General features: G+C 39.2%; 1 protein-coding gene across 11 annotated transcripts in view; it reads left to right on the forward strand.

Annotated features, from left to right (window-relative positions):
* Rims2 (regulating synaptic membrane exocytosis 2) overlaps nt 1-26,171 on the forward strand; it is a 455,960-nt gene that overhangs the window by 137,466 nt on the left and 292,323 nt on the right. For all 11 annotated transcript variants that reach the window (XM_051159510.1, XM_051159507.1, XM_051159511.1 and 8 more), the window contains one exon: nt 5,131-5,441. In XM_051159510.1, coding sequence (XP_051015467.1) covers nt 5,131-5,441 — 311 coding nt within the window. The remainder of the gene's footprint in view (nt 1-5,130; nt 5,442-26,171) is intronic.

Genomic DNA, 26,171 nt, shown 5'->3' on the forward strand with positions numbered 1-26,171 from the left:
TCGAGTGGATTCACCTGGCTAAGTCCTGGTAAAAGATGCACAGGATCTCACTGGGTAGAGGAGCCGACTGCTTGATACTTAACCCTTTAACCTCAGTAGTCCCCTCTTCTTTCATTTCTTATGCCTTTTTTCCCTTTTATCTCTTTCTTTCATGTTTAAAAAAATATTTTTAAGACAGGGTTTCTTTGGACTTGCTCTGTAGACCAGGCTGTCCTCGAACTCATGGCAGTCTGCCTTCCTGGGTGCTCGGAGTAAGGCGTGGCCACCACAGCTGGCTCTCATGCCTTTCTTTAAAGTTGAGTTGTGAGACAATAGCTTCCGTTCAGCTTTTTATACTCCCTTCCTTTGGTTCACTTTTCACTGAAATGAGTGAGCCCCTGATGCTCCTAGGACCCTGTGCGCTTTCCTGCTGAAGGTTTCCACCCCTGGTGTCCTACCTCATTGCTCTCATTTTACTGATAACCTACTATTTATTGGTGTCTGCTATCATGTTTTCCCTTTGTCTCAAATTTTATTAATTTCAATTCTTTATTTCTTTTGTTTACACTGAGTAAGGACTTGACAATCTTGTTTGCTTTTTCAAATATCCAACTGTGTAATTCACGGATTCTTTTGGTTTTCATTTTCTTAGTGTCTGCTCTGATTTATTATCTATCTGGGGTTATTGCTTTGACTTTGGCTTGTGTTTGTCTCCTGAGATCGTGAAGCACATCAGTAAGTTCTCAATCTGAGATCTCTCTGATTTTACGTGTGGGCATCGTAGCTACGCACTCAACTCTATATACCAGCGTTCTCATCAGTTGCTTTCATTCATTCTAGCAGTTTTTTAATTTCCTCCAATTCTTTAGTGAGTCTTCAAGTGTTTGCTTAGTCTCTGTAGCTTTACTCCCTATTTAATTTCTAGTTTTATCCTACTAAATTCTGCTAAGATACAAAAAATGATTTTGACTTTAAAAAAAAATGAAGCCTATCTTTATGGCTTAAAATATGATCTATTTTAGAAAAAGTTCTTATTCATACCAAATGGTGTGAATTTGAGAAGCAATCTCACCTCGCCCTCCACAAAAAACCCAAAAAGCCTGCCCATTTTGTCTTCATGTGTGTATGTGGATGGGAATGTGCGACGATGGACAATGCAGACGAAGGTGAAGCCAGTATTTGATATCAATTGTGTTCCATTTCTTTTTTTTTTTGTTTTTTTGTTCTTTAGATATTGTCTTTATAGAGGACAGTGTGCTTGGTTAAATTTAAAAGTCTCTTTTACTTTCTTAATATTTGATAGTCTTCTAAATCAGTCAGCCTCCAGGACATCCTAGCACCCACGGGCACATTGGTATTTCAGAGTGAATTCAACAGTGCATTCTGCTTCTCTTCCCAGGCTCCAAACAGAGCATAGTCTCCTGCCCATGTCACATGGCCCTCAACAAACTGACACTTGAAACCTCCTGCCACCCAGACCAACACGGGTAGCTCTGCACCTGTCAGACTTCTTTTCTGGTCTCCCTTCCAGTTATTTCAGCTCTTTAGCGCCAGCTTTAGCACAGCCCATGTGAACCCTCCTTACCCTTTATTTTTGCCATTCTGTAAACTATAAATATCACTATATGAAGTATAAGCAAGAACGAGTGGAATAAAAGAACCCATGCCAGCCACTGGCAATAAGCACCAAGTGAAAACAGGAGTACGTGGTTAATTTCAAGCCAATGAAATTAACGTAGCTTGTAAATTATTGTTGTTCAATGAATTCTGACATTGTGGGAAGACACTAAGTGTTTGTCTGAGCTTTTTACATCTCTCATCACAGCCCCATATTGCCGGGTTTTCTTTAAATCCACTCAACAAAATTTTAGTTTGACAAGTAAGTCTTCTGGATCAATGACCTATTTCTGACATTTGGGTAGAGAGAGGTGGGGAGATAGACAGAGAGAGACATAGAGAGAGACACAAGAGATCACACACACACACACACACACACACACACACACACACACACACGCACACACACGCACACACTGGACATAGCAGGGGTGTTGGGTGTCCTCCCCTGTCACTCTCTGCCTTATTTCTTTTAGGCTGGGTCTCTCTGTGAACCTGGAGCTCGTATTCTTCAAGTTGGTTCATGCATGGCCAGGTGATTAGTCAGTGTGTTTGCCATGTCTGTTTGGGGTTCACTTCTTCTTAATGTCTCAGGTCAAGGCATTAGATCTTGTATTTTTGATAGTCTTGTGTATATGTGCAAATGTATAGGTAGCGGCACAACTAGATGGCCAGTTGTGCCCAGGGTGTGCCCGGCAGATGGGGATGGTGCCTTCCTCATATAAAGAAAACATGGAGGCAGGCACTCTACGTAGAGTGACTTAAGTAAAAAATGCTGCCTTAAAATTTGAAGTCTAGGTACAGTCTGAAAGCTGCTGGCATAAGTAACAGAATAAGCAGAGTAGACCTAGCTTGCTTTCTCCATGTATTGAAGAAAATAAAATAAACAACAGAGAAACAAGGTATATTTTGGTGAACTATTTCTTAAAGCGCACAGTAGCCAACAGAGGAGCGTGTAATGGGTCAGCCTCAGGAACGCCAGGGTTAAACCCTCGGTTTTTACAACCTCTCAGGTACTTATCAAAGATCCCATTAGCCTGCTTTAGCCTGTGTGTGTGGCTGTAACCAGCCGTGGCATGCTGCTGTTCATGGGGAACATGCGTAGTCTTGCTGCTTAAGTCAGGGATGTCAGATGTTTCTCATCTTTGTTCTGTATTCCAGCAATTTCTAAATTGACTGGTGCATTGGGCAGTATTTGTGTTTATTCACATCAGTCATAGAAAATGGAATTTGTTTATAAAAATTGAGTGAGATCACAGTGTTTTTTGTTAGAAATACTTCCTTATTTATCCACAAAATGACATTGTCATATTCAGGAGTAACTAATTTGGGAATTGGTGAGATATAAATAATTGGTTTTATAATATCAAATACCTTATTCTGTTTCCTTCAGGATTACTTCAAAGGACTTCCAGCCAGTAGGCATTTAGATTTTAGTAGTTGCTGATTTATATAGTTTTATTATGCTAATAGGTGATCAACTCTTAGTTTCCAAAATAGTAGTAAATTTAGCAGTGAATAAAGGAATGCATTTCCCATGCACCAGAAGAACAAAAATCATAATAAAAATAAACAAATACAATGCTGTGTGGTACAAACTACACAAATAATATGAACCAGTTTAATGGGACATTAAGCAAACCATTTAAATAATATTTTTCAAAACATTCTTATTTCAGAGAAAAATAGCAGGTTGGACGCAGTGATGGGTAATTACCTGCTGAGCTTATTTCTGCTTTGCTGTTAATTACTAGGTGGAGAAGGCTTTCTTGTACTCTAATTACCGATTTTGTTGTAGGTCATTTAAATGTGAAAAATGTCCAGAAACATGGAGTTTGATGCGAGTCAGTGTAAGCATATGATCAGTGCTCATTTGACAGATGTGATTACATTGCATTCCATGAGGACATATTTATTTTTCTATAGATTTTCTTTTTGATTAACCAAAAGAGATTTTTTAGATGGAGGCAAAGAGTTTTCTGGTGACATAGCAATAATATCCTTTTGGATTCTGAAAATATATTTCAATTACAAATCAAGCATAGGATGGGTGTGCTCATGGCTGCAGGTGATGAGAAAGGGACATTGCTGTCTAATGGGTATAGAATTCCAATTTATGAGAAGAATTTTCTTTTCTTTTCTTTTCTTTTTTTTTTTTTAGAATTTTCAAATTCTATTTTGGAATAATTTTAATATGGTTATATTACTGAAGTGTCATGTAAAAGTTGTGAAGATGTTTTACTTTGTTGTTTTATTTTTCCATAATAAAAATCAAATATATTTTGTATTTTTGTGAATTTTTTTTTTTTGTTGTTGTTGATGGACATCTGCTGTATCAGGTACTTTGACTGTATTTACTCCACTCCACTCTCTCTTTTTACTCTCTTTCTCTCTCGCTTCTTTCCAAAATAGTAGCCTGCCTGCCTGTCTGCCTGCCTGCCTGTCTATCTGTCTGTCTGTCTATCTATCTATCTATCTATCTATCTATCTATCCAATCACTTATCACCTAGCTATTTATCTATCATCTGCCTGCCTATCTATCATTTATCTATCCATCTATCTTCTCTCTCTCTCTCTCTCTCTCTCTCTCTCTCTCTCTCTCTCTCTCTCCTACCACTAGCTATGTACTGTGTTGTGTTCTCTCTTTTCCTCCCTCCCTCCTGCCCACCTTCTCATGCCTCTCCACTGCATTTTCTCCATCCCTAATTTAGAGTCACTTCTGTAGCATTTTCTTTCCGCATCTGGCTTGTTTGGCAGCGCCGAGCTCTCCTGCCGCATTTGCTTTTCTGCACACACAACGACCATTATTCTTTATTGGTGGATAAAATTCAGTTGCATATATTTATCTGTTCATCTCTTAATACATGTGTAGGTTAGATCTACTACTAGCTATTGTAATAGTACAAAAATAAGTATAGATGTGAAAGTAAAAAAAATCAAATATAACAAATTAAGACCAATTAATAGATTTTATTGAAATTAGTAGTGTTTTAGGCATTAGTAGCTATTTGAAGGAAATAAAACTCTTTAAAGAAGTAGACTGTTTTACCCTAATTGCCTAGAAATCTATTATTAACAGGTATTTTTATGAATTATTTCTGTTTTTAAAAACTATACAAGAAAATGAGGCCTATCACTCATCTCTAACTTTCATTATGGACCCTGAGTTACATGGTTATGAAAGGCCAGTCCCTGGCTGAAGGGCTTAGTTTCCTGATTTGGAGATGCTACGTAAAATTGAGTAATTTCAAAATTCATTTTAGTGCATCATGCTTCTAACTAAATAAAAATGATTACAGAATACAAACAACTAGCATTTTGATATGGGTTTTTCTGTTAATGTGATTTCATTATAATTATTCTTAACAGTTGAAAGAAAAGATCACTTATTTAACTTACGGTAGCAGTCTTGATGTGATCTTAACTTCAGCAGTACAACCATGCAGTCTGTTGTTGGTTTGAATTTTCTCTTGTTTTATTTGCCTTTCATTGTGAGGGAGACTGATTTCTTTTATCTGTGTCATTGTGCGCAGGTGATGTGGGTATGTAATTTGTGCCGAAAACAACAAGAAATCCTCACTAAGTCCGGAGCATGGTTTTATAATAGTGGGTCCAATACACCGCAGCAACCCGATCAAAAGATTCTCCGGGGACTTCGAAATGAGGAGGCGCCTCAGGAGAAGAAGGCGAAGCTGCAGGGGCCGACCCAGCTCCAAGGCCCCTCGGGTGACTTACCCGTGGCTGCGGTGGAGAAGGGCCGGTCCCACGGCCTCACAAGGCAGGACTCTATCAAAAATGGCTCAGGAGGGAAGCACCATGTTGCCAGCGACATGCAGTCAGACAGGTAAGCAGTTTGTTTGAGCTCTAGGTACAGTTTGCTTGTTTGTGTGTGAGTCTGAGTGACGTGTCAGAGGAGGACGGCTCTGCGGGGTTGGGAGTTGGTTCGCCACCTCTTCGTAGGTTCTGGAGGTTGAACTTGGGTCATCAGGCTGGTGTGGCATATGCTGAGCCATCTGCATATTCTTTCCAAACAGACACAAAAATATATGAAATGTTTTTACTAGCAGTGAGTTGATTAAATGTTCTATTCATATTTTTTTGTAAGTGCTATATGTGATGTTCAGGATTTGAGCTGTGACTGGTTTAAAGTATTTTATGTTTGATATGGGCACGATCATCAGATAGATTTCCCAGAATCAAGAAGTGAATTTAAACAGGACAACTTTTGTTGCTGTTGTTGTGAATTATAGCCTTCCTATTGAGTGTCAGTTTTTCACTGTAGACTTTCTTGAGTAAAGACAAAGGCTATTTTTGTATGTGTGTTTAGTAGGCATTTATGTATTTTCTTTTTATTAAGTTATTTATTTATTTACCTCCGGGTTGCCGTGTCCCTTCCCTACACTCTTCCCAGGCCCTCCCTCCCTCTCCCTTTCCCTCCTCACCTCAATGGCCTCTCCTTCTCTTTACTTCAGAAAAGGGGAGGCCTCCCATGAATACCCACCCACCTTGGCATATCAAGTTGCAGTGAAACTAGGTGTATCTTCTATTGAGGCAAAGCAGCCCAGTTAGGGAAAGGGATCCGAAGGCAGGCAGTGTTGCCGGAGACAGCCCCTGCTCCGGCACGAAGCTCTAGCTACACAGGTGTAATCTGTGTGCAGGGGGCCTAGGTCAGCCCTGTGCGTGGTTCAGTCTGTGTGAGCCCCCTGGGCCCAGGTTAGCTGATTCTGTGGGTTTTCTTATGGTGTTCTTGACCCCTCTGGCTCCTTCAGTCCTTGCTCCCTCTTCCACAGGATTTCCCAGGCTCCACTTAATGCCAAGTGTGGGTCTCTGCGTCTGTTTCCTTCAGTTGCTGGATGAAGCCTCGCTAACGACGGTTATGCTAGGCTCCTGTCTATAAGCATAGCAGAGTATCATTAGTAGTTTCAGGGTGAGCTCACTCTCATGGTGTGGGTCCCAAGGTGGGAAGTCGCTCTGCTCCACCTTTTACCCCTGCACATGTTGTGGGCAGGGCAAATCGAGGGTCTCAGGTTCTGTTGCTGGGTGGGTGTCCCAGTTCCCAATTCTTACATTGCAACATTGCCTTGTTGCAGGAGATGGGAGATGTCTGGTTCAGGTTTCATATCTCTCATTGCTAGGAGTCTTAGCTAGGGTCATGCTCATAGATTCCTGGGAGTCCTAGGGGTGCTCTCGCTCTCTCTCTCTCTCTCTCTCTCTCTCTCTCTCTCTCTCTCTATATATATATATATATATATATATATATATATATATATATATACACACACACACACACACACCATGGATAAATCTATTTCATGGTGAGAAGATTTGAAGGCAACTTTCAAATGTACCTTTAAAATTCATTAAAAGCCATCATGATGTACAATAGCCCTCTTTGATCATTATATATTAATTGTCCATGTTGATAGATTTCAATGTGATATATATATACGCATGCAAATAGCATGCACTTCTTTCTCTTTTATACTTTTTATTTGTGGTTAAGTAATTAGTCTAGAAGTATGCTTGGGCCATCGAGTATTATTTTCTGTTTGTCAGTTGTACATTCTTGCTTTTTGGTCATCATAAAGCTCACAAAATGTTTTTTATTATAATAAGCTATTTTGAAATGACAACCATATTTTATGATAATATGTAAAAAGAACTAAGGAAAATATGTTAATAAAACATCCTATAACTGGATTCTGCTCTTTCTCTCATTTTGATGATTATGCTTTTTATGATTATGATTATGATTTTGTTTTCAAGACAGGGCTTCTCTGTATTGACTCTGTAGGCCAGGCTGGCCTTGAACTTAGAGGTCCCCCTGCCTCTGCCTCCTGAATGCTGGGATTAAAGATGTGCTTCACCACTGCTCACCTTCATTTTGGTTTCGAAATTCCCATTTTACGTCTTTCAACATTATTTATCTCTAAGCCTACTAATGTCGGTATTTTAAAAATGATTTTGCTTTTTAGTCATGCAACAGGCTTACATATTAGAGCAATTTCTTTTTGTTGTGTAGCCTTGGCTGTCCTGGACTCACTTTGTAGACCAGGCTGGCCTCAAACGCACAGCGATCCGCCTGCTTCTGCCTCCTGAGTGCTGAGATTAAAGGCGTGCGCCACCACCATCCAGCTTGTTTGTTTATATATATATATATATATATATATATATATATATATATATATATATATATATATATATATATATATATTTTAACAGTGGAATTTTATATCTTCTATTGTTTTTCTCTTTATTTATTATGACTAGCTTCACATTGAGAACTTCCTTTAGCATTTCTTATAGAGTCTTTCAGTCTGGGCCTCTCTTTATCATCCTACAGTATTTTTTTTTTTTTTGGTGGCAGTTCTTTTATTTAGTAATATAAACATGTTACTTCTTTCCTGTCCTGTAAGGTTCTTGATGCCAGGTAACATGTAGTGAGTGATTGGTTCTTCTCCCTCTTTCTGTCTTGAGAATCCCCTTCAGCTTCCTGCCTGATATGTCAGTGGAAGAAGTCTTGTTCCACACTGTGCTGCCCAAGATTGGAGCGTGCTCACCTGGCTGATGTGATTGCAGAGGTTCAGTGGTTAAAGTGCTAATCTTGGCCCGTGGCTTATGGGCCTGTGCCTGGTACTGGACTTCACTGGTACTGGACTTCACCAGAGCCTTGGTGCAGATTCTCCAGCCTAACAGCTGACCCTAGTTTATTTCTCCTTTATGGCCTCGAGTTTGGGGGAGGAGTTGTGTGGTAACTTTTTCTTGTTTTCTGCCAAGATGCATTTGGGGTTTCAAAAGCCTGTGGTGTCTGGCCCAGTGTCTGTTCTCTGTTTCTGCCGCCTGAGGATCTCGATGTAGAACTCCGCTTCAGCACCAGGTTTACTTGTGTGTCATTAACCGTTCCTGCCATGGTAAGGAGTTAACCCTCTTAACCCAACGACTCTCAACCTTAGTACTGAGACCCTTTAATGCAGCTCCTCGTGTTGTGCTGACCCCAACCATAACATTATTTCTGTTGCTACTTCATAACTGATTCTGCTACTCTTAGGAATCACAACGTAAATATCGGTGTTTTCCAATACTCCCAGGTGACCCCTGGGAAAGGTCATTTGACCCCAGGTTGAGGCTGCCTTGAACTGTAAGCCAGCCCTAATGGAAAGCTCTCTGTTGTAAGAGCTGCTGTGGTCATGGTGCCTCTTCATAGCAGTAGAACAGTGACTAAGACACCTGCCTTTGGTAGCTATAGGAAGATAGTTTGATGTGTCAATAGTCGTTAAAATTGAGGACTATTTGATCTGGAGAGATAATTCTCGTGGTTTTAGTGCCATTTTGTTTCACCTCCTGTTTGCTACATTTCATCTTCCTGGCTTCACTGAGATTTCATTTGGCACCAAAATGTTTAAGACATATTATAATTGGATTAAAAAAACTTTCTTTATAATCAGACTTTCAACAGTAGTATTTTAACATATTTGGAGATGTATGTATTTATAAAGTGCTCACAATGTGCCTAGAGCAAACTAGTTGCATTTAAAATTTACCAAATGGAACCCATGTGGGTTAAGGCATATATATCTCATTTCTATGAGCTCTCTGAAGAAACTGTGGCATAGTGCTCATGAATCTTATTTAAAATGGTTATCATAAGTTATGTTGTGAGAAAAGAGTGTGAACATGAGAGAAAGTTAAATAAAAAAGATAAAAGTTTTCCCACATCTTTTTACTTTTTGTTCCTTTTTGCATGGATGGGATTGAATCCCAGGTTTTTGTGCATTGCTAGGCAAATGTACTATTAGGGAGGTACATCTCTCAGCAAGGAAAATCATTTAGGGGGAATCAAAGTATGATTAATAAATATAAGAGATAAAACTCTGATGATTGTCTCCAGAGGAAAACGAATCTTAACACCTTGGAAGCAAATATGCCTTATAAACTTTATGCCTGGATATTTCTTCCCGCGCCTTCTAGATTATCTAAGGAAACAAAAAAGCAGTTGTATTAATTTTTTTTTTTTAGTTGTCTTAGTTTTATTTCCTGTTTCTGTGATAAAAATTCTTGACAAAAGCAACTCGCAGAAAGCTTATTTCACCTTACAGTTTGAGCTTATAGCCATCCCTGTGGCAGGGCCACAGCATAGTGAGCTGGCCGAGTTGCACTCTGAATCCCTGCACCCGGCTCACTCTCTCTTTTTCATAACGTTTAGGACACCTGCCCAGGGAAATGGTGTCACCCACAGTGGACTGGTCTTCCCACCTCACCCCTGTCACGATAATCTCTAAGAGGCTGGTGCAGTGTCCTGTCTCCTAGGCAGCTCTACATTGCATCGAGGAGATATCACCTCGATACTTGGGATTAACCACAACAGTAACGATAGTGACTGTGTTTGGGATTAGTTTGGGGGAATTATCTCCACTCAATAGATAGTTTATATGATTAATGAATGAAAGCTGTCACACTGTTCTTCCTGTTACTGATGCCTTCCTACCTTTTGGTCTTTCAGTGACAGAATTCAGTCAGTGAACTTGAAGATAGTAGACATGCTCTCATATAGCATTATGTATGACTTGTTTATATTTAAGAATGTGATAGGAACTCTGTAAAGTCTTTTTAAAAAGAAAATGATGTATATTGACACATCTACAACAGAACTCGTGCACCTAAGGCTTCGGGGTTATAGTGGACGAGGTGTGGAAAGACTGTAAGAGCTAGAGGAACAAGAAGTGTGCTGTGAGATTTCATCTCCTAGAAATGTCGGGGGTGGAGGGAGGAGAGTAGTGTGTCAGAGAGACAGAGACAGAAAGACAGAGAGAGAGTCAGAGAGAAAGAGGCAGAGAGACAGAGACTTTCTGTACTCATGAGATCCCATCAACATGGCTGCCTAAGCAAGTCCTGAACAAGGATGGCACCAACACTAACATGAAAAGGGAAAATCTCATGGAACCTCAATCTTAGTCAAAGAGCTATGGCAACTAAGGAATGCTAAGGGGAGAAGAAATATACACACACACACATATATATCTACATGTTAGGTTATATAAATATATACTAAATTATTTATTTATTTATTTATTTATTTATTTATTTATTTATTTATTCCAGGGAACAGCCCTCAAATTGATTATCCTACACCAAGTGGTCAATCTTGAAATTATATACATAAGTAATTTTATATAGACTGAGTAGATTGTATTTATATATGTATATATGTGCATATACACATACAATGCATGTATATATGTAAGGAGAGCTAAGGAAATAGAGGTCGTGAGTATGAGAGAGCAAGGGGCAGGTTGGGAAGCGTTGGAGGAAGAAAGGGATAATGATGTAATTATTTTAATTTCAAAAATAAAAATTATGTATAATACATTAAATAATCAATTTGACCAAATAGAAGTCAGTCTGCTCTGTTCTTTTAGTATAACTTAAGTCTCTCAACTAACCTCCTTCCTTCCCTCCTTCCTTCTCTCTCTCTCTCTCTCTGCCTTTCTGTTAATTTGTGAGGTTGAATCTGGTCCTTACTGGATTTACCTGTTTCTGCCCTCTCAGTGCTATAGTTGAAGGTCACATCTGTCTTTTTACTTGAATGACGGGGTTATAAACTAAAAAAGTGTGCTTGTGTGGCAGGCACTCTATCAAGTCAGCCACCTCCCCATCCCCTAATTTAAATATTAAAATATACACACATACATGTACACACACACACACACACACACACACACACACACACGCACACACACACACACACAAAACCTGATTCCTGTGCTTAGTAGAAATAAATAATTTTCCAATTTTCTTCACTTTACTGACCTACAAAGATAATTGAATATGTACTAGGTTGCTCAGGACGTTCTTAAGTTACTCTGTCCCGTATAGGGTGGTGTTTGTTCAGTATTTCAGCTGTTTTATTAAGGATTACATTAAAATGAACTGATGGTGAGCTTGAAAAGTCTCCACTCTACCTAGAGTTCCTGCCGTGATTTCATCCTGAGTAGCATACATGTGCAGCAAACACAGTTCTCGGCTAAAGCATAGCTAATGACGTGTTTAAGGCGCAGGGAACATTTCTTTCTGAGGATAGGCTGCAGCGGATGAGTAGTGTGTGCTAGAAGGTCTGTGTGATGCTGCGTGTGTTTGACATTGCTTCCCCACGCAGTTTGTTGTCTTGGCCAGTTTGGTCTTGGCTCCGTCTTTAGCAGGGATGCAGAAAAGGCTTCTGGGAGCCTTTGGACATAAGGGTTAGGGATAGGTGAGTGTGTGCAGGAAACAGAAGTAACCTGTGCTCTGTTTACAGTGCCTCTGTCACTGTAGAACGGGAGTTTTCACTAGTTATGTATCTTTTGCTTGATAATGAAAATGTCTTAAAGCAAGTATTTTACTGATTAGGTACTTACTGATTTGGGTGACCTGCGTAAAATTTTGTCAGCACTTGCTGGCCACTAGAGGGCCTGTAGCCACTGAACTTGCAAAAAGAACCCCAGGTGTTGAAAAACAACTTTGTTGACTTTACGGCTACTACTACAATAGCAGCAGCAGCAGCAGCAGCAACAACTATAACAACAGCAACAACTACTATAACAACAACAGCAACTATAACAACAACAACAACAACTATAACAACAACAACAACTATAACAACAACAACAACTATAACAACAACAACTATAACAACAACAACACCACCAACAACTATAACAACAACAACAACTATAACAACAACTATAACAACACCAACACCACCAACAACTATAACAACAACAACAACTATAACAACAACAACAACTATAACAACACCAACAACAACAACTATAACAACAACAACTATAACAACAACACCAACAACTATAACAACAACAACAACTATAACAACAACAACAACAACAACTATAACAACAACAACTATAACAACAACACCAACAACTATAACAACAACAACAACTATAACAACAACAACAACAACAACTATAACAACAACACCAACAACTATAACAACAACAACAACTATAACAACAACAACAACAACAACTATAACAACAACACCAACAACTATAACAACACCAACAACTATAACAACACCAACAACAACAACTATAACAACAACAACTATAACAACAACACCAACAACTATAACAACAACAACAACTATAACAACAACAACAACAACAACTATAACAACAACAACTATAACAACAACACCAACAACTATAACAACAACAACAACTATAACAACAACAACAACAACAACTATAACAACAACAGCAACAACGGTTCTTTCAGAAAGCCACCTAAGTGAAATTTTCTTCTATAAAGTAAGGGAAGATTTTATAAACAAATCGAATGGGAAAGTCATGTGTGCTCCATTTACCGCCGTATTTCTAGCATCCTGGACAGAAGTTGGCGCTGACACTTCTTGAGTAGTGCCCGAGAGACTTAGCTGTGAAATGCAATTAACGTCCAAGATAATACACAGTCCAGTGTGGACGTGCTGTTAACACTGCGGTACGGTATAAATACAAACTCTTCTGTTGGAAAGCTAGAAAAAGGTCTTTGCACTTGACTCCGTAGTGGACATATATAAAAGTACTTCTGGCTGAGGGATATGCTTGGGGTTTGAAAATTACATACCATGATTGATCTTGTCGGTAGAACATACAAACCATCCTACCTAAAAAGGATACTTATATTTCAGACAGAGATAAGAATAAAACTTCTTAACTTTTTTATACTTTATTTTTTTGTTAGTCTTTCTTTTCAAGTATTACGTGTAGTCTAATTGTGACATTTAAAAGTTTGTTCATTTTCTTCATAGGTTGCCTAAAAATTGAAGTAATATACAAAATCCATATAGTTTTAGAATTTTTTGTGTGTAGGCCTAAACAATTTTAAATTAAAATATTTTATCAGTGAGACTTAAAAGTTATTTCTTTCATGATAACAGTGTTATTGCTGTTGATATAACTTTGATAAAACTACTATGGTGGGTGCTGGAGAGCATTTGCTGCTCTTGCGGAGGTCCTGGTTTGAACCTCACAACACATGGCAACTTACAAACATCTGGAAGTCCAGTTGCAGAGGGTACTAGACCCTTTTCCAGCCTTCATGGTTCACAGACATACATGTAAACAAAACTCCCAGAAATAAAACCACTTCACTGTGATGATTTAAAGATGTTTTAAAATTATGTTCTGTTAATTGTTTAACTTTTTTGCATCTTCATTCAGTTTTACTAAAGACCTCGGCGTTGTTGGGGGTAATATTTTCAGGTGCTTCCAATGTGTGTTTCTTCTCTTCATTGTATTCCTCATCCTGTGCACTTATTCCATGCAGGTCAAAGTAAACTGAGGCACGGTGTAGAGTTGGCGACTAATCACTCAGCAGACTTATCTCTGTGGAAACAAAGCTAGGTTCTCTGGGCCCGTACTGCTTGTGGCCAACGAAGAAAAAGAAAGAAAGGGTAAAATAATATCACACGCGCGCGCGCGCGCGCGCGCACACACACACACACACACACACACACACACACACACTTGGTGGATGAAGCAAGGTTCAACAAGTTCCAACAACTTTATTTTTCCCCTTAGCCTTTTTGTATCACATAAGACAAAATTCTCTTCATAGCTACAAGTTACATATTCTCTGAAAACAATCACCCCAAAGCCATTTTTCAAAAACAGATTACAATCATTACACAAAAGGAAATTACAAGGATTATTGATCATACATTTTTCTTTTGAGACTCATACCCAACTAAGCATTTCACATCTATCTTTCTCTCCACAAGTACATTGTAACCCCAAAGCAAGCATCCTTTTGTCGTTTATCAGCAGAGTTTAAGCAAGCTAAGTCTATAGCAGCAAGCTGCTCCCTAAGTTCAACTGACGGCGGTCTGCATTCACCACGAAACAGATCGTCTGCCTTGCACATCTTATTTTTGAAGTCTTGTTCAGCTAAACCGGCCAGGCATCTATTCTTTATGCTTATAGTCATAATAGAATCGTTTACTTTTTGTTCATAACCCTGCATCCGCTGCAGCCTATCCTCAGAAAGAAAATGTTCCCTGCGCCTTAAACACGTCATTAGCTATGCTTTAGCTGAGAACTGTGTTTGCTGCACATGTATGCTACTCAGGATGAAATCACGGCAGGAACTCTAGGTAGAGGGGAGATTTTTTCAAGCTCACATCAGTTCATTTTAATGTTCACATGCACTCTAAAACCTGTCACCATGTCCCTAGGTCTCAAGATCCCTAGGGACTCAGATCCAACCTGGAGTGGATGCTTTCTCTGATCAGAACTTGTCCCAAGCCTATTTCTCTCTTCCTAGAACAATTACGTGCTTGTGACGCAGGAAAGCTCTCTGCCCTCTTTTCTAACCCGTGCAGCCCTCACTGCTCTACAAGGGGGCGGGGCACATTCTACTTTTAATTCTAACTTTATTATAACTTTTTGGCAAGACAATTTAATCCATCTCCTTAAACTTTCTATCAACTACCTTAAGTTCCTAAAACTATTCAAATCAGATCAGAAATTCTGTAAAATCATTAATTCATCTAAACAACATTATATGGAAATCTGTCTTCATAATGATCTGCAGGAAAATTACCCAGCAGAGTGAGCTCCCTCCCAAGAAACCGTCACGCCAGTCAGTAGGCAGTGAGGGTCTCCCCACGCCCACTCACACCGTGCTGGGTGTACGAGGAGGGCAGCAGTGACAGACACGAGAAGGCACAGCGGCAGTGAGAAGTAATCTGGAGACCAAGTCCCTGAGGCTGCGCCCCTTCAAGGTACATCCATCACAGCTCTGCGAACGGTGGACCTTCTCCAGGAAGCTCGTCTGCCCACTGCAGCCAGCTCCTCCTGCATGGTGTCTGCCAAATTTTCATATCATGATTAAAATTGAATATTTCTACATTTAAGAATATTTTAAATTTATTTTTATTTTAAAAACTATTTGCTCTTATCTTTTGTCTACTGAATTGTTGATATTTATTACAATGTGTTTTTAAAAATAATTCTGTGTAACAAATGACACGAACTTAGTGGCTCCAGACAACTTAGATTTATTAACTTACAGTTTGTGTGAGTCAAAGGTAGTTAACCTAAGTCTTCTGTTCAGGCTCTCTCCAGCTGAATTCAAGATGTTCACAAGGGCCATAGTCTCATCTGATGCTCCTGGCTGTCTGCAAGAGTCAACAGGCTATCAGCATCAGGGACTATGTCCCAGCTGCTTTGGTGCCACACAGCCTGGTAGTTTGTTGTTTGTTATTTCAAGGCCAACAGAAGAGTGTCTCTCTGACTTCTGTTTCTAACATCTAAACTGTTTTAAAGGGCTAATATGATTGACTCAGTCACCTGCGATAATCTCGTTTTTTTGATTACCTTAGAAGTAACTTAGTGGGGGGATAATTACATCTGTAAAGTTACCTGCCTTCCCCTGTAAATACATTTATGTCTTTGATAAAGACATAAAAGTTCGAGTCAGTAAGCCTGTACTTACCATTTCTGCCACCAGATGGCAGAAGTGCACCTTGAAAAATGATGTGCAACTCAGTTGACCCAGCCAAACTCACTACAGAGATGGCCTAGCCTTTAGACTAGTAAACGGATTACATTTACATCTGTGATTGTGAAAATTAAACCCCTGCCTTTTCGTATTTGAAGCTGGTATTTAAAACTAAATATATATATATATCTGTAGTTCTGATATTTTTCATGCACTAGATTTGTATTTACTAGTGCACGTTTTATAATTGCCTTTAATTCCACAAACACTTCAATATAAACTTCTCAGCATCACGTGTTCAGTCCCCCCTAAAGTTGTAGTCTCCTGTCATCCCTAACCAAGCAGATGGTACGGTCAACTGTCTCGCACCTCAAGTGTAAGTAATGAATTTTCATTTTCTAATCTTTTTCATGTTGACTATCACATTATATTTGTTTGTGATTTTTGGTCACTTCAATCTCAGAAACCTTTTGTTTTCAATAGAGGTATTGTTGCTGGGTTTGTGTGGACATCGGCGTTCTTGTTTCCTCCCCAGACTCTCTTTTCAGGGAATTTGTGCATTGTACCTTGTTTACAGAACCATACTATCTAAGCGAAGATATGACAAAATCATTTTTAATGCTTCCCAATTTGTACTTAAACTTAAGAGAAAATTGAATGAAATATAATGGTATCATTTCTCCCTCTCCTTTCTCCAGGTTCTCCCACATGCAGCCCCTCAATTGTTGCCTCTCAAAATCATAAACTCTTTTTCTTTTCTTTTTTTTATTGTTATACACATGTCCACACAAATGCCCAAATAGAAATTTCTCACTGAGATTGCTTATTTTCATTAGGGAACTATAGACCTGTGTGTGTGACTGCACAGAACTCTAGGGGGCACCCGTTACTTAAATATGAGTGCTACAGCCAGAGAACTAATCCGCATGCATCGACTATCAATTGCATTAGAATGAATCGAAATAAAGTGTAAAACTGAAAAAAAAAATAGACTTGCAAATATTTTTAACCCTACTCTTTTTTTATTACTATGATTATTTTTATTTTTATTTTTTTATTGTTTTTGAGACAAGGTTTCGTCATGTATCCCAGGCTGACTTTGTCTTTTCAGTTCTCCTACTGCTGCCTGAAGATGCTGGGGTTACTGTCGTACACCAGCATGCTTGGCTTTTTAATATTTTACTTGTATGTGACGATTATCTTTTACTTACTAAATTTGAATTTGTTCAAAGACTACAATTATTTTCTTTTACTTAGCCTTATTTTCCAGCAATGTTCTTAAAATCTGTTGCCATATCTGAGAACACGTTCATGTGAACTAAAGTTCTTCAAGGTCCTTATGAGGGCGACGACCTAGTGCCCTTTCTTAAAGTTTGCAGGGCAGAAGGAGCATTAGCTGAGTGTCACAGACACCTCACGCCTATGTGTACCATGTAAGGATCAAGTCGGTCCTCTTTTTTTTTGATTCTATTGTGTTAGATGCTTCCTTTAAAAATTTTCTATTTTAGTTACTGACTTGAGGTTTATTTTTTAAATCATTAAATGAATTTCAGCTTGTCATTAAGACAAATTTATAACAACTTCTGAAATGGCCCTAAATGTGTCTATCATTTCGTGCAGCATACGTATGTGAAGTGGGATTCTCAGCGTGAATGATAATAAAAATCAAGATATTGATTAACTCTGAAAAACACTGTGCATGGTCTGTGCCTTACTGTATTGAATACTTAGTCAAAATTTAACTTTTTATGTAAAAACAAATAGGCAATGCATTTTATCAGCATGCAATTTGGCTTTATCTTTAACAAATGGTAATGTTATAAAGGCCAGAGAATTATTCTAAAATAAATTTCTATATATTCTATTAGTAATAAATGGATATTTTGTGTATATATTTTACATGCCTGTATAGCTGGGTATAGTATACAGATTTCTTTGCAAAAATGGGAAAAATTTAAGAAGCCCTGCCTTAGTCTGTGGTACTTACTGTATTTTATGTCTAGAACTATTTTGTGAGGAGAATGCAGAATCAGTAAGAATGCTGTCATTTTTCATGACAGGGTTTCCCTTGTAGTCTTGGCTGTCCTAGCTAGCCTCGAACTCACAGAGATCCTCCTGCCTCTCCCATCAGATGTCTTCATTGCAGCACTGAGTAGAAAGGAGAGGCTGACATCTTTGCTTTTGTTTCTCATCTTTGTGTGAATGCACGGAAATTGTAATCACATAATAGGTCAGCTGTAGATCTTTCATAAATACCCCATACTCTCTTGAGGAAATCGTATTGCTAGTTTCCTTAATAATGAATGGCTGCGGAGCATTGGCAGATGTTTTTTCTGCTTCTGTTAAGTGGTATTCCCCTTCTCTAATCTGTTAAATGGTGATATTCCCTTCCTTAGTCTGCGAATTATACAGGTAACTTTGAGGAGCTGTACTAACCTGGCACTGCTAGATACAGCTTTTGGTTTATTAGATAATTGAACTTTTTATGTTGATAAGAGACATAGGTATGTGTTTTCTTTCCTTGTGACATCACTGGCTTTGTCACTGGAGGAATTCTCCTTATAAGACAAATTACCAAACAATATTTTATTTTTAATGTTCTTTAGAACTTAATATAGAGGTGCTTTTTTTTTTTCCCCCAGGAAGTTTTAAGCTGTGACTTTAATTAAATGGATATAACTGGTTCAGGTGACTTAGTTTATTCTTGAATATGTAGACAGTTTTACAGCTTGGCTTTTGTAAGGTGTAGTAGCTAGGTGATGCCCCACTAGTCATCTGAATTTTTTCTTTCCACATGATAGAGATAAACAGGGTTAGCGGAAGCCGGAAGGTTGTGAGTTTGGGGGCCCACTTGATAACTTAAGAGGAGTTACCAAAAGGTAAGATTTGAAGAGACATGGGGAGGGTGGGGTGCACATCAGTAATGCCGTACTTGCCTAATGTGCGCGATACCTTCAGTCCAGTAGTTTCCTAGTATTGCCATGAGGTACTGAATGAGATGATTTTTGTAGTGTGTTCTTCTCCTACATTCATGTTTGCCTCTATCTTCTCCTTTCAATTGACTTTTATATCTGTTGGTGTATTTGGGGTAGCTTCCACGATCGTTTCTCTAAAGCTCTGTCTGAGGTTGGCTACTGTTGACTTCCCACACAGAGACATTCTTCTGTTCCCACTCACAGTCTCGGGAAGCTGCTACTACTTCTTGTGGACTGTGACGTGACAAGACCGCTCACCTTTGACGTAGGTGGTTTTCAGTTACACAGTTAGTGACCTCCACTCCTCTCAGTCTCTCGCCTACTTCACTTCTCCCTCAGATCCATTGCTCCTGTTTACCTCTGGAAAAGAGCAGCCCTCCAGGGATCTGCACTGAGCGTGCTATAACAAGTAAGGCGAGGCACAAACCCACCTATCAGGTTATGTGAGGCAACCCTGTAGGAGGAAAAGGGACCTACGAGCAGACTAAAGAGCCAGAGACCCCTCCGCCCCACTGTTGGCAGAGGACCTAGCTCAGGCTCCCTGACTGCTCCTCAGGCTCTGTGGGCCCCTATGAGCCCAGCTTAGGTGGTGGCGGTGGGTAGTGTTCGCCTAGTGTCCTTGAGCCCTATTTCGGTTTTCTTGAAAATTTTTTCTTTTTATCTTAACAAGACTTTTTTAAAGCACCAACTATTCACTTGCAAAATATAGTTTTGATATTAATAGTATTAAGGAAAATGTCTTAGTAAAATTAGAGGCAAGGGAACGAAAGGCAGAAAGACATTGAAATGGTGGTGATTTGCTACTCAAATAGCGGTGGTTTTGTTAACCAGCAGCACCCTTCCTTGTAGCTATTGCTGAGAAAATTGTGTGTTAATACCAAAATGGCCATTTTGGAGACTATTCAATTTGAACAGTAATATGTGTCTTGGATTACTCAGGTCTCTCCTGCTTATAAAATATAAAAGTTAATCATTATAATCAATTTTAATGTGTTTTTAATTTTTTCTTTCATTAAACAGTTTTCATACATTTTGACCATATTTTTTTTCCCTAACTCCAACCGGTCCCACACTGGCCTTACCTCACTACTCACCCAACTTCATGTTTCCTTTCTCTCTTTCTCAAAAAATGAAACCAAACCCCAAAAATCAAGTCAACCAAACCATGCAGCAGAAAAACAAAAACAAACCCAAGAGCTCTGGCCATGCTGGGCATTACGCCTACGCCTGCGGGTGAGCCCTGCTCTCTGCCTGTCAGGCCTGCGGAATACTCTCTAGTACTGTGAAAGCCAGCGCGCAGGGCGGGGCATTCTCCATGTCCCGTGACCAGTGTGTGTCGGTGTTTGTTTTAATTTTGTGTAGTCACTTTTAACATTGTGAATCCTGGAGAACAAGTGGAGTGATTTAGTCTTGTGCATATCAAGATTCAGTATGTAAGACGTTTAATACATAGCAGACTGCTCTTAAGATTTGGAATGATAAAATTAATATAGAATTGTATGGATTTCCTTAGTAATTTTGAACAATTTAGTTTTTTTTCATAATAAGACAGTAAAAAATAAATTATGTAGAGAACCAAGCTTATTATTCTCTATATTCTACTGTTTTTCTCTCTGATATATATATCAGATTTTATACACACACACACACACACACACACACACACACCTGGTAGTTGCTTATACAGATTATGTGCTGCAGTTGGGGAGATTGGCGGTGTGACTTGGAACTCTGTGGGATGAGAGTCTTCCAAGGGTGGTTTGAAGGTTATCCGTAGAGTAGTTTTTACTGCGCTTACCTAATTACACAGTGCCTGCACTGGAAAATTAAACTTGAGAGTGTGATCTCCCCTCCCTGCTGATGCAGCAGCCCTTTCCAGTCGTTTCTTTTCATTTCGGTTTTCTTTTACTATATTTCCATGTAGGCATTTTTCTTTGACCATTTCTTAAATATTTTCCTTATTTGTGTTTTCAAATTCTGTGTTTTCTACTTATATGGTCTTTTTAAAAGATGCATAAAACCTGGGTTGATAAAGCAGGCTTAACAAAGTTTTAGTTAAATCTTTCAGAAAAAGTGTATCACAGGTATTTTATATAATCAAGTTGGTGCTACTCCAGAGTACAGGCAGTCAATTATGGATGCAAAGCAAGTTTTGTTTTCGTGATGTATATATGTGTATGTAAAATGCATGCATGTCATTTGACATATACATATAGTTTGTTCTTTAGTGTTTTATTCCTTCAGATAATTATAATTATAATTCCTTCAGATAACTTATTTGAGGGTTGTGTTTATGAAAAATGCTGTAATTAGTCTTTTACTCACTTTTACAGTATCTTGTTTTTTTTTAAAAATTCAGGGGCCACTTAAAAACTGCAACATGAGTGTATGGGTCAGTAGGTTCTGTAGGGAGCTGCTGGAAGACAACGAGGCAGGGGAGTTCTGTGTAAGGAATAAAGACGTGGGCCACCATGCCTGTGTCCTCTGTGCCACTTAAAGAATCACGTACGTCCACTTCAAGTTCAGCTCAACAGCTCTCCCTCCTCTACCCCTCGCTGCTCGGCAGTTAGCGTTCTGCCTTCGCACGGTTTAGTGCTAACTGCCTGGTTCCTTAGGAAATCTGAGATCTGAGATCAATGTTGACTCCTCCTGATCTTCCCACACCACGTCCCCCTCCCGTGGCCGGTGTCTGAGGACACGTGGTTCAGTCTCTCCACTGTTAGTCCGTTGTTTTTCTCGTCCTCCTGCTAGGTCAGCTCTAATCCAATCCAACTAATATCTTGCTTGGATTATTATGTTAACTTTCTAGTTGATGCCCGTCTACCCACATAGAGTAGGATAGCATTCTGATATATTTGCGGTCTCCTTCTTGTTTTGTGGTTCTTGCTCATGCCCGCATCTTGCTGATTGTGACCATTAGGGCTTCAGCCATACATCGACACAGGGGAGAGTTGTTCCAGTGTAACGGTGAGCTGTTACTTGATTGAAAATCAAAATCTGCAACCGCTTTTCAAGGTCTTATAAGCTGTGTCCGCTGTTTCCTCTCCGGCTACTTGATTTTTCCTGGGCGGGCCTCTGCTGATTGTTTGCCTGGTGCTCATGCTCGGCCTTTGCACACACAGTGCACGGCACCTGTAGCACAAGTGCTCTACTCTCTGTGTGTCTGGTACTTGGCTATTCTAGGATTCTTGTCTTCAACGGTGCTTCGTACAGGAGAGCTTCCTCCGAACTTCACAGTCTGAGACTGTTTCAGAGTTAACTGCTACAAATGCTCTTTGTGTCCATCTTGCTCAGTGAGGCATGGCATTGCTTCTTTATTTTCTACCCCAGCAGACTATGAGTTAAAACTCCTGAGCGTCAGGATGGCATTTGGTCCCTATTCACTCTGCCTTTTTTCTTCCTTGTGTGGTCTTTAGGAGCTAAAAAGGTGCCCATGAAGCTGCAGCGAACACCTAACAGACACGTCTCCAGTGAAGGAATCTCTTTTAAACAGTGCTTTAGTCTTTGACTGTTTTTGTACAGCACAACAGTTTGAGTCCCTTAGCGTTGAGATTCACCCCCTCTGGCTGGGGAGTGTTGGGCTGCTTCTTCAGGTGGCTTTACACTTAGCGCGTACCACTCAAGGGTAAAAGATGAAGAGAGGATCGTTGAGGCCCATATGATGAACCTGAATTCTTCTACATGTAGAGGGGGTCATTCGTGAAGAAACTGCAGTTCTGCTAAGTATGTCTAGGGACTAGGATGCTGGAATATTAGACATTAATTTAATATTATTTCTTTTGTAATTGTAGTGGGATGGAAATAAAATATTTTTTGGTTTAGCTTACAATTTGGTTTTTTATTTTCCATTACTTTTATTTTTTCCTTTCCTCCCGCCCAACCCTCCCATAGCCCCCTTCCTGACTCTCCTCTAAATTCACTGCAAACTACAGTTTAGATATTTGTCCTTATACTCACAGCACCAAATGTAAAGAAACGTGATAAATCAGTTGAACTTTTGTGTGGATGCAGCCTTCATTAGATGAATCTTTAATGTTTTCTGCGTAAGCACCTTGACAGACAGCAAGGTAGCACTTGAGCAGTTGATTGAACCTTCATCATAAGGCTGACTCCAACAAGATTTCTCTTTAGAAACTCTTCCAGTCCTCCTGCCTGTTCTGAAGCAGGTGGGGAAATACCCCATTGGGATCACCTTCAATACTGCCTTTAGTTTACCCTTCTTAGGGATAGTTGTTGTAGTTCTACATGGCCACTGGGGTTTGTCCACAGACCAAAACAACGGGCAGGAAAGAGACCGTAAAAACACACCATAGACAATGGAAAAACGTTAACTTCTAATTCTGTTTCCATTTGCCCTCAGCCAGAGACAGGCTGTTGGTTACTTTTTCTGCATATTGAATTGAATGTCTTATGTAAATGACAAGGATAAAAATGTATTCTAATTTATGAGAAATGTTCTGTAATATGCAACTTAATTTGAAAACAGAAGGCTTCCATGTTAAAATTTATTCTCATATTTTTATGTAAATAACTTCTTTCATCATAGAAAGTAATTGATGCTCTTTTTAAAAGAAATTAAGAGTCACACATGGGAATGACTATAATCAAAGCATGCTACATACATGTGCGAAAATCTCACAGTGAAACCCATTGTTTTATATACCTATTACGTGCTTATAAAGTGGAAAGAGAAAAACTATTGTGTGTATCTACAACAGTATGCCCTGATTATACATATAGACAGTGAGATAGTTACTAGAATGAAGCAAAAACAAATTCTGGTGTTTTAAAACACATTTCTTGGTAGTCTGTCTGATGGCTGAAATAAAATTAGTACTTAGGGAATAAAGTTACCTATGGGAAAAAAGAGCCTCCATTTAAAAAGAAACAATGTAACAGGTAGAGGAATTACAGATAAGAGCTCTGTAGGCCAATATTATTACAGATGGCACCGCTCTCACATCTTGCTGAAATGTGTTTATAGTTGTGACAATGACTACTGCTATTTTCACATAATAACAGAGTTCAGTCAGTATTGTTTCCTGAAGAATGTAGGTAAGCTTTGAAAATGACTTTGCAGGTTCAGTGTAGCCCTTGGAGCCCCAGGCTGTAAACATTCCTTGCACTGTGTTCGGAAAATGTAACTCAAGCCATTGCATTGGATCTGATTCATGTTCAGATGGATTCCGAGATTGTGGTGTTGCCACTGATGGTTTCCTTGTTGGTTATACGTGGAGCCAGCAGTGGTAACATTGAGCATGCATACTTATCATTTCTAAAACACTCATTCTTTTCCATCTAGGTAGATTCTTTAGGTATCCCTTTGAATGCTCTCATTTGGGAAGTGATATTGCTTGGCCTTAATACCTGGATTCTTTCATTCTGTGAAAAAATACGTTTGTGTTGCTGTCAGCTTTAAGGCATCTTTCAAAAATTGTCTGAGCCAAAGCACAGCAGGATTAGCTTCATATATCCTGGCAGGGAAGAGGAGTCTGAGAAGCAATCGTGTTGCTGGGACTTTATGCCTGCGTGGTGGCATATGCTTGCTTTCTCTTCGCTCCCTGAATTAGATGATAGAGGTGATTTGGATTACAATTATGCTCTGAAGTCATGATGTACCAACACAGAGTTCAATCTCGGAGAAGTGTATATATACTAACTGTTTGTATCAGAAAGCAGCTGGGCATCTGTAAAAATTTAAATTCGTTATGCAACCTGCTTTATTTAATTAAATTAATTTATTTATTTTGGATTTTTCCAGACAGGGTTTCTCTGTGTAGTCCTGAATATCCTAGACTTGCTTTGTAGACCAGGCTGCCTCGAACTCATAGAGATCTGCCTCCTGCCTCTGCCTCCCCTAGAGTGCTGGGATTATGGCAGCAACCTACTCTCATTGAGCCTGGAACTTGGCATTTTGACTAGTCTGGTTAGGCAGCTTGCTCCTGAGATTGCCTGTCTTTAGCTGCCATGTTCTGGGATACAGGTGTGTGTTACTCACACTTGGCTTTTGTGTGGGTTCAGTCTTTACCCTTGGCTATCAAGTGCTGTACTCACCGAGCCATTGTTCTAGCCCCTTCCTCAGATTTTTGTGAATACAAATATCCTAGTTGCTTTTAGATTTGAATATATGTACATAGGTCTAAACTTACTCTTCCTTTGACCCCTGAATATACTGCCTGGTTCACCCTAAATCGAGGCATATGGAAGACTGTCTGCTCTGACGCCTCCTCTCCCCTTCCCATTTGCTAAGAATTCTATTCCTGCTGTTTCTTGTCTTATTTGTTGTCTCTGATGTGAATGGTTCTGTGGTCTTGGCTTCAGAGAAGTATTTCTAACAGATTATATCAATTTGCAAAGCCCAAGGATAGGACTTGTTAAAATGTTTTTAATTTATTTTATTTTTGGTTTGTACATTTATATTATTACTCACAAGTAGAAAAATTACATATAGCAAGAAGAACCACGAAACAATCAGGGATCATATGAATATTACATTCAAGTTATTTTGGTTAATTGCGTTTGGCAACCTTGTAGAAAACATCTTTCCTATCTTGGTGAGTCCAAAATTCTGAATGAGAATCAATATCTATCCTCTGTCATCTCTGCCAACTCAAAACCTATATCTAGACATAAAAACATCTTAACCCCTAAACAGCTTAGGTTAATTTTAAGACTAAACTATCAGGACTTCAAACCCCATCAGAGATTTGAGAAGGAATAAAAGTTTTACTTGAGTCAACTGGAAGTGCAGGTTAGCAGCTTCTAAAATGAGAAGGAAAAAAAAAAAAATGACAGAGACAGATTACTGCCTGAACAGTCACCCAAAATTCTCTATAATGTTGGAGCATCATCTTCAGCCCTCTAGCCAAATACGGCTGACAGATATATTTGTGAGACAGGAACTATTGAGGACTTGCTTTAACCCTGTCTTGGCAGAGTTTGGCTGTTGACTCTGCCTGTATCCAAGCTTGCCCATTTTTAGGCAGAATTCTATCTGTGGCGGCCTTGCCCAGTGGCTGGTTTGCCACATTTGAAGCCATCTCCATAAGGAGGTTTTTTTGATGCTTGTCTTGTTCTTGAGGCAGGCTGGGTGCTGCCAG

Source organism: Acomys russatus, chromosome 17 (genome assembly GCF_903995435.1).
Source record: "Acomys russatus chromosome 17, mAcoRus1.1, whole genome shotgun sequence".
NCBI classification, from domain to species: Eukaryota; Metazoa; Chordata; class Mammalia; order Rodentia; family Muridae; genus Acomys; species Acomys russatus.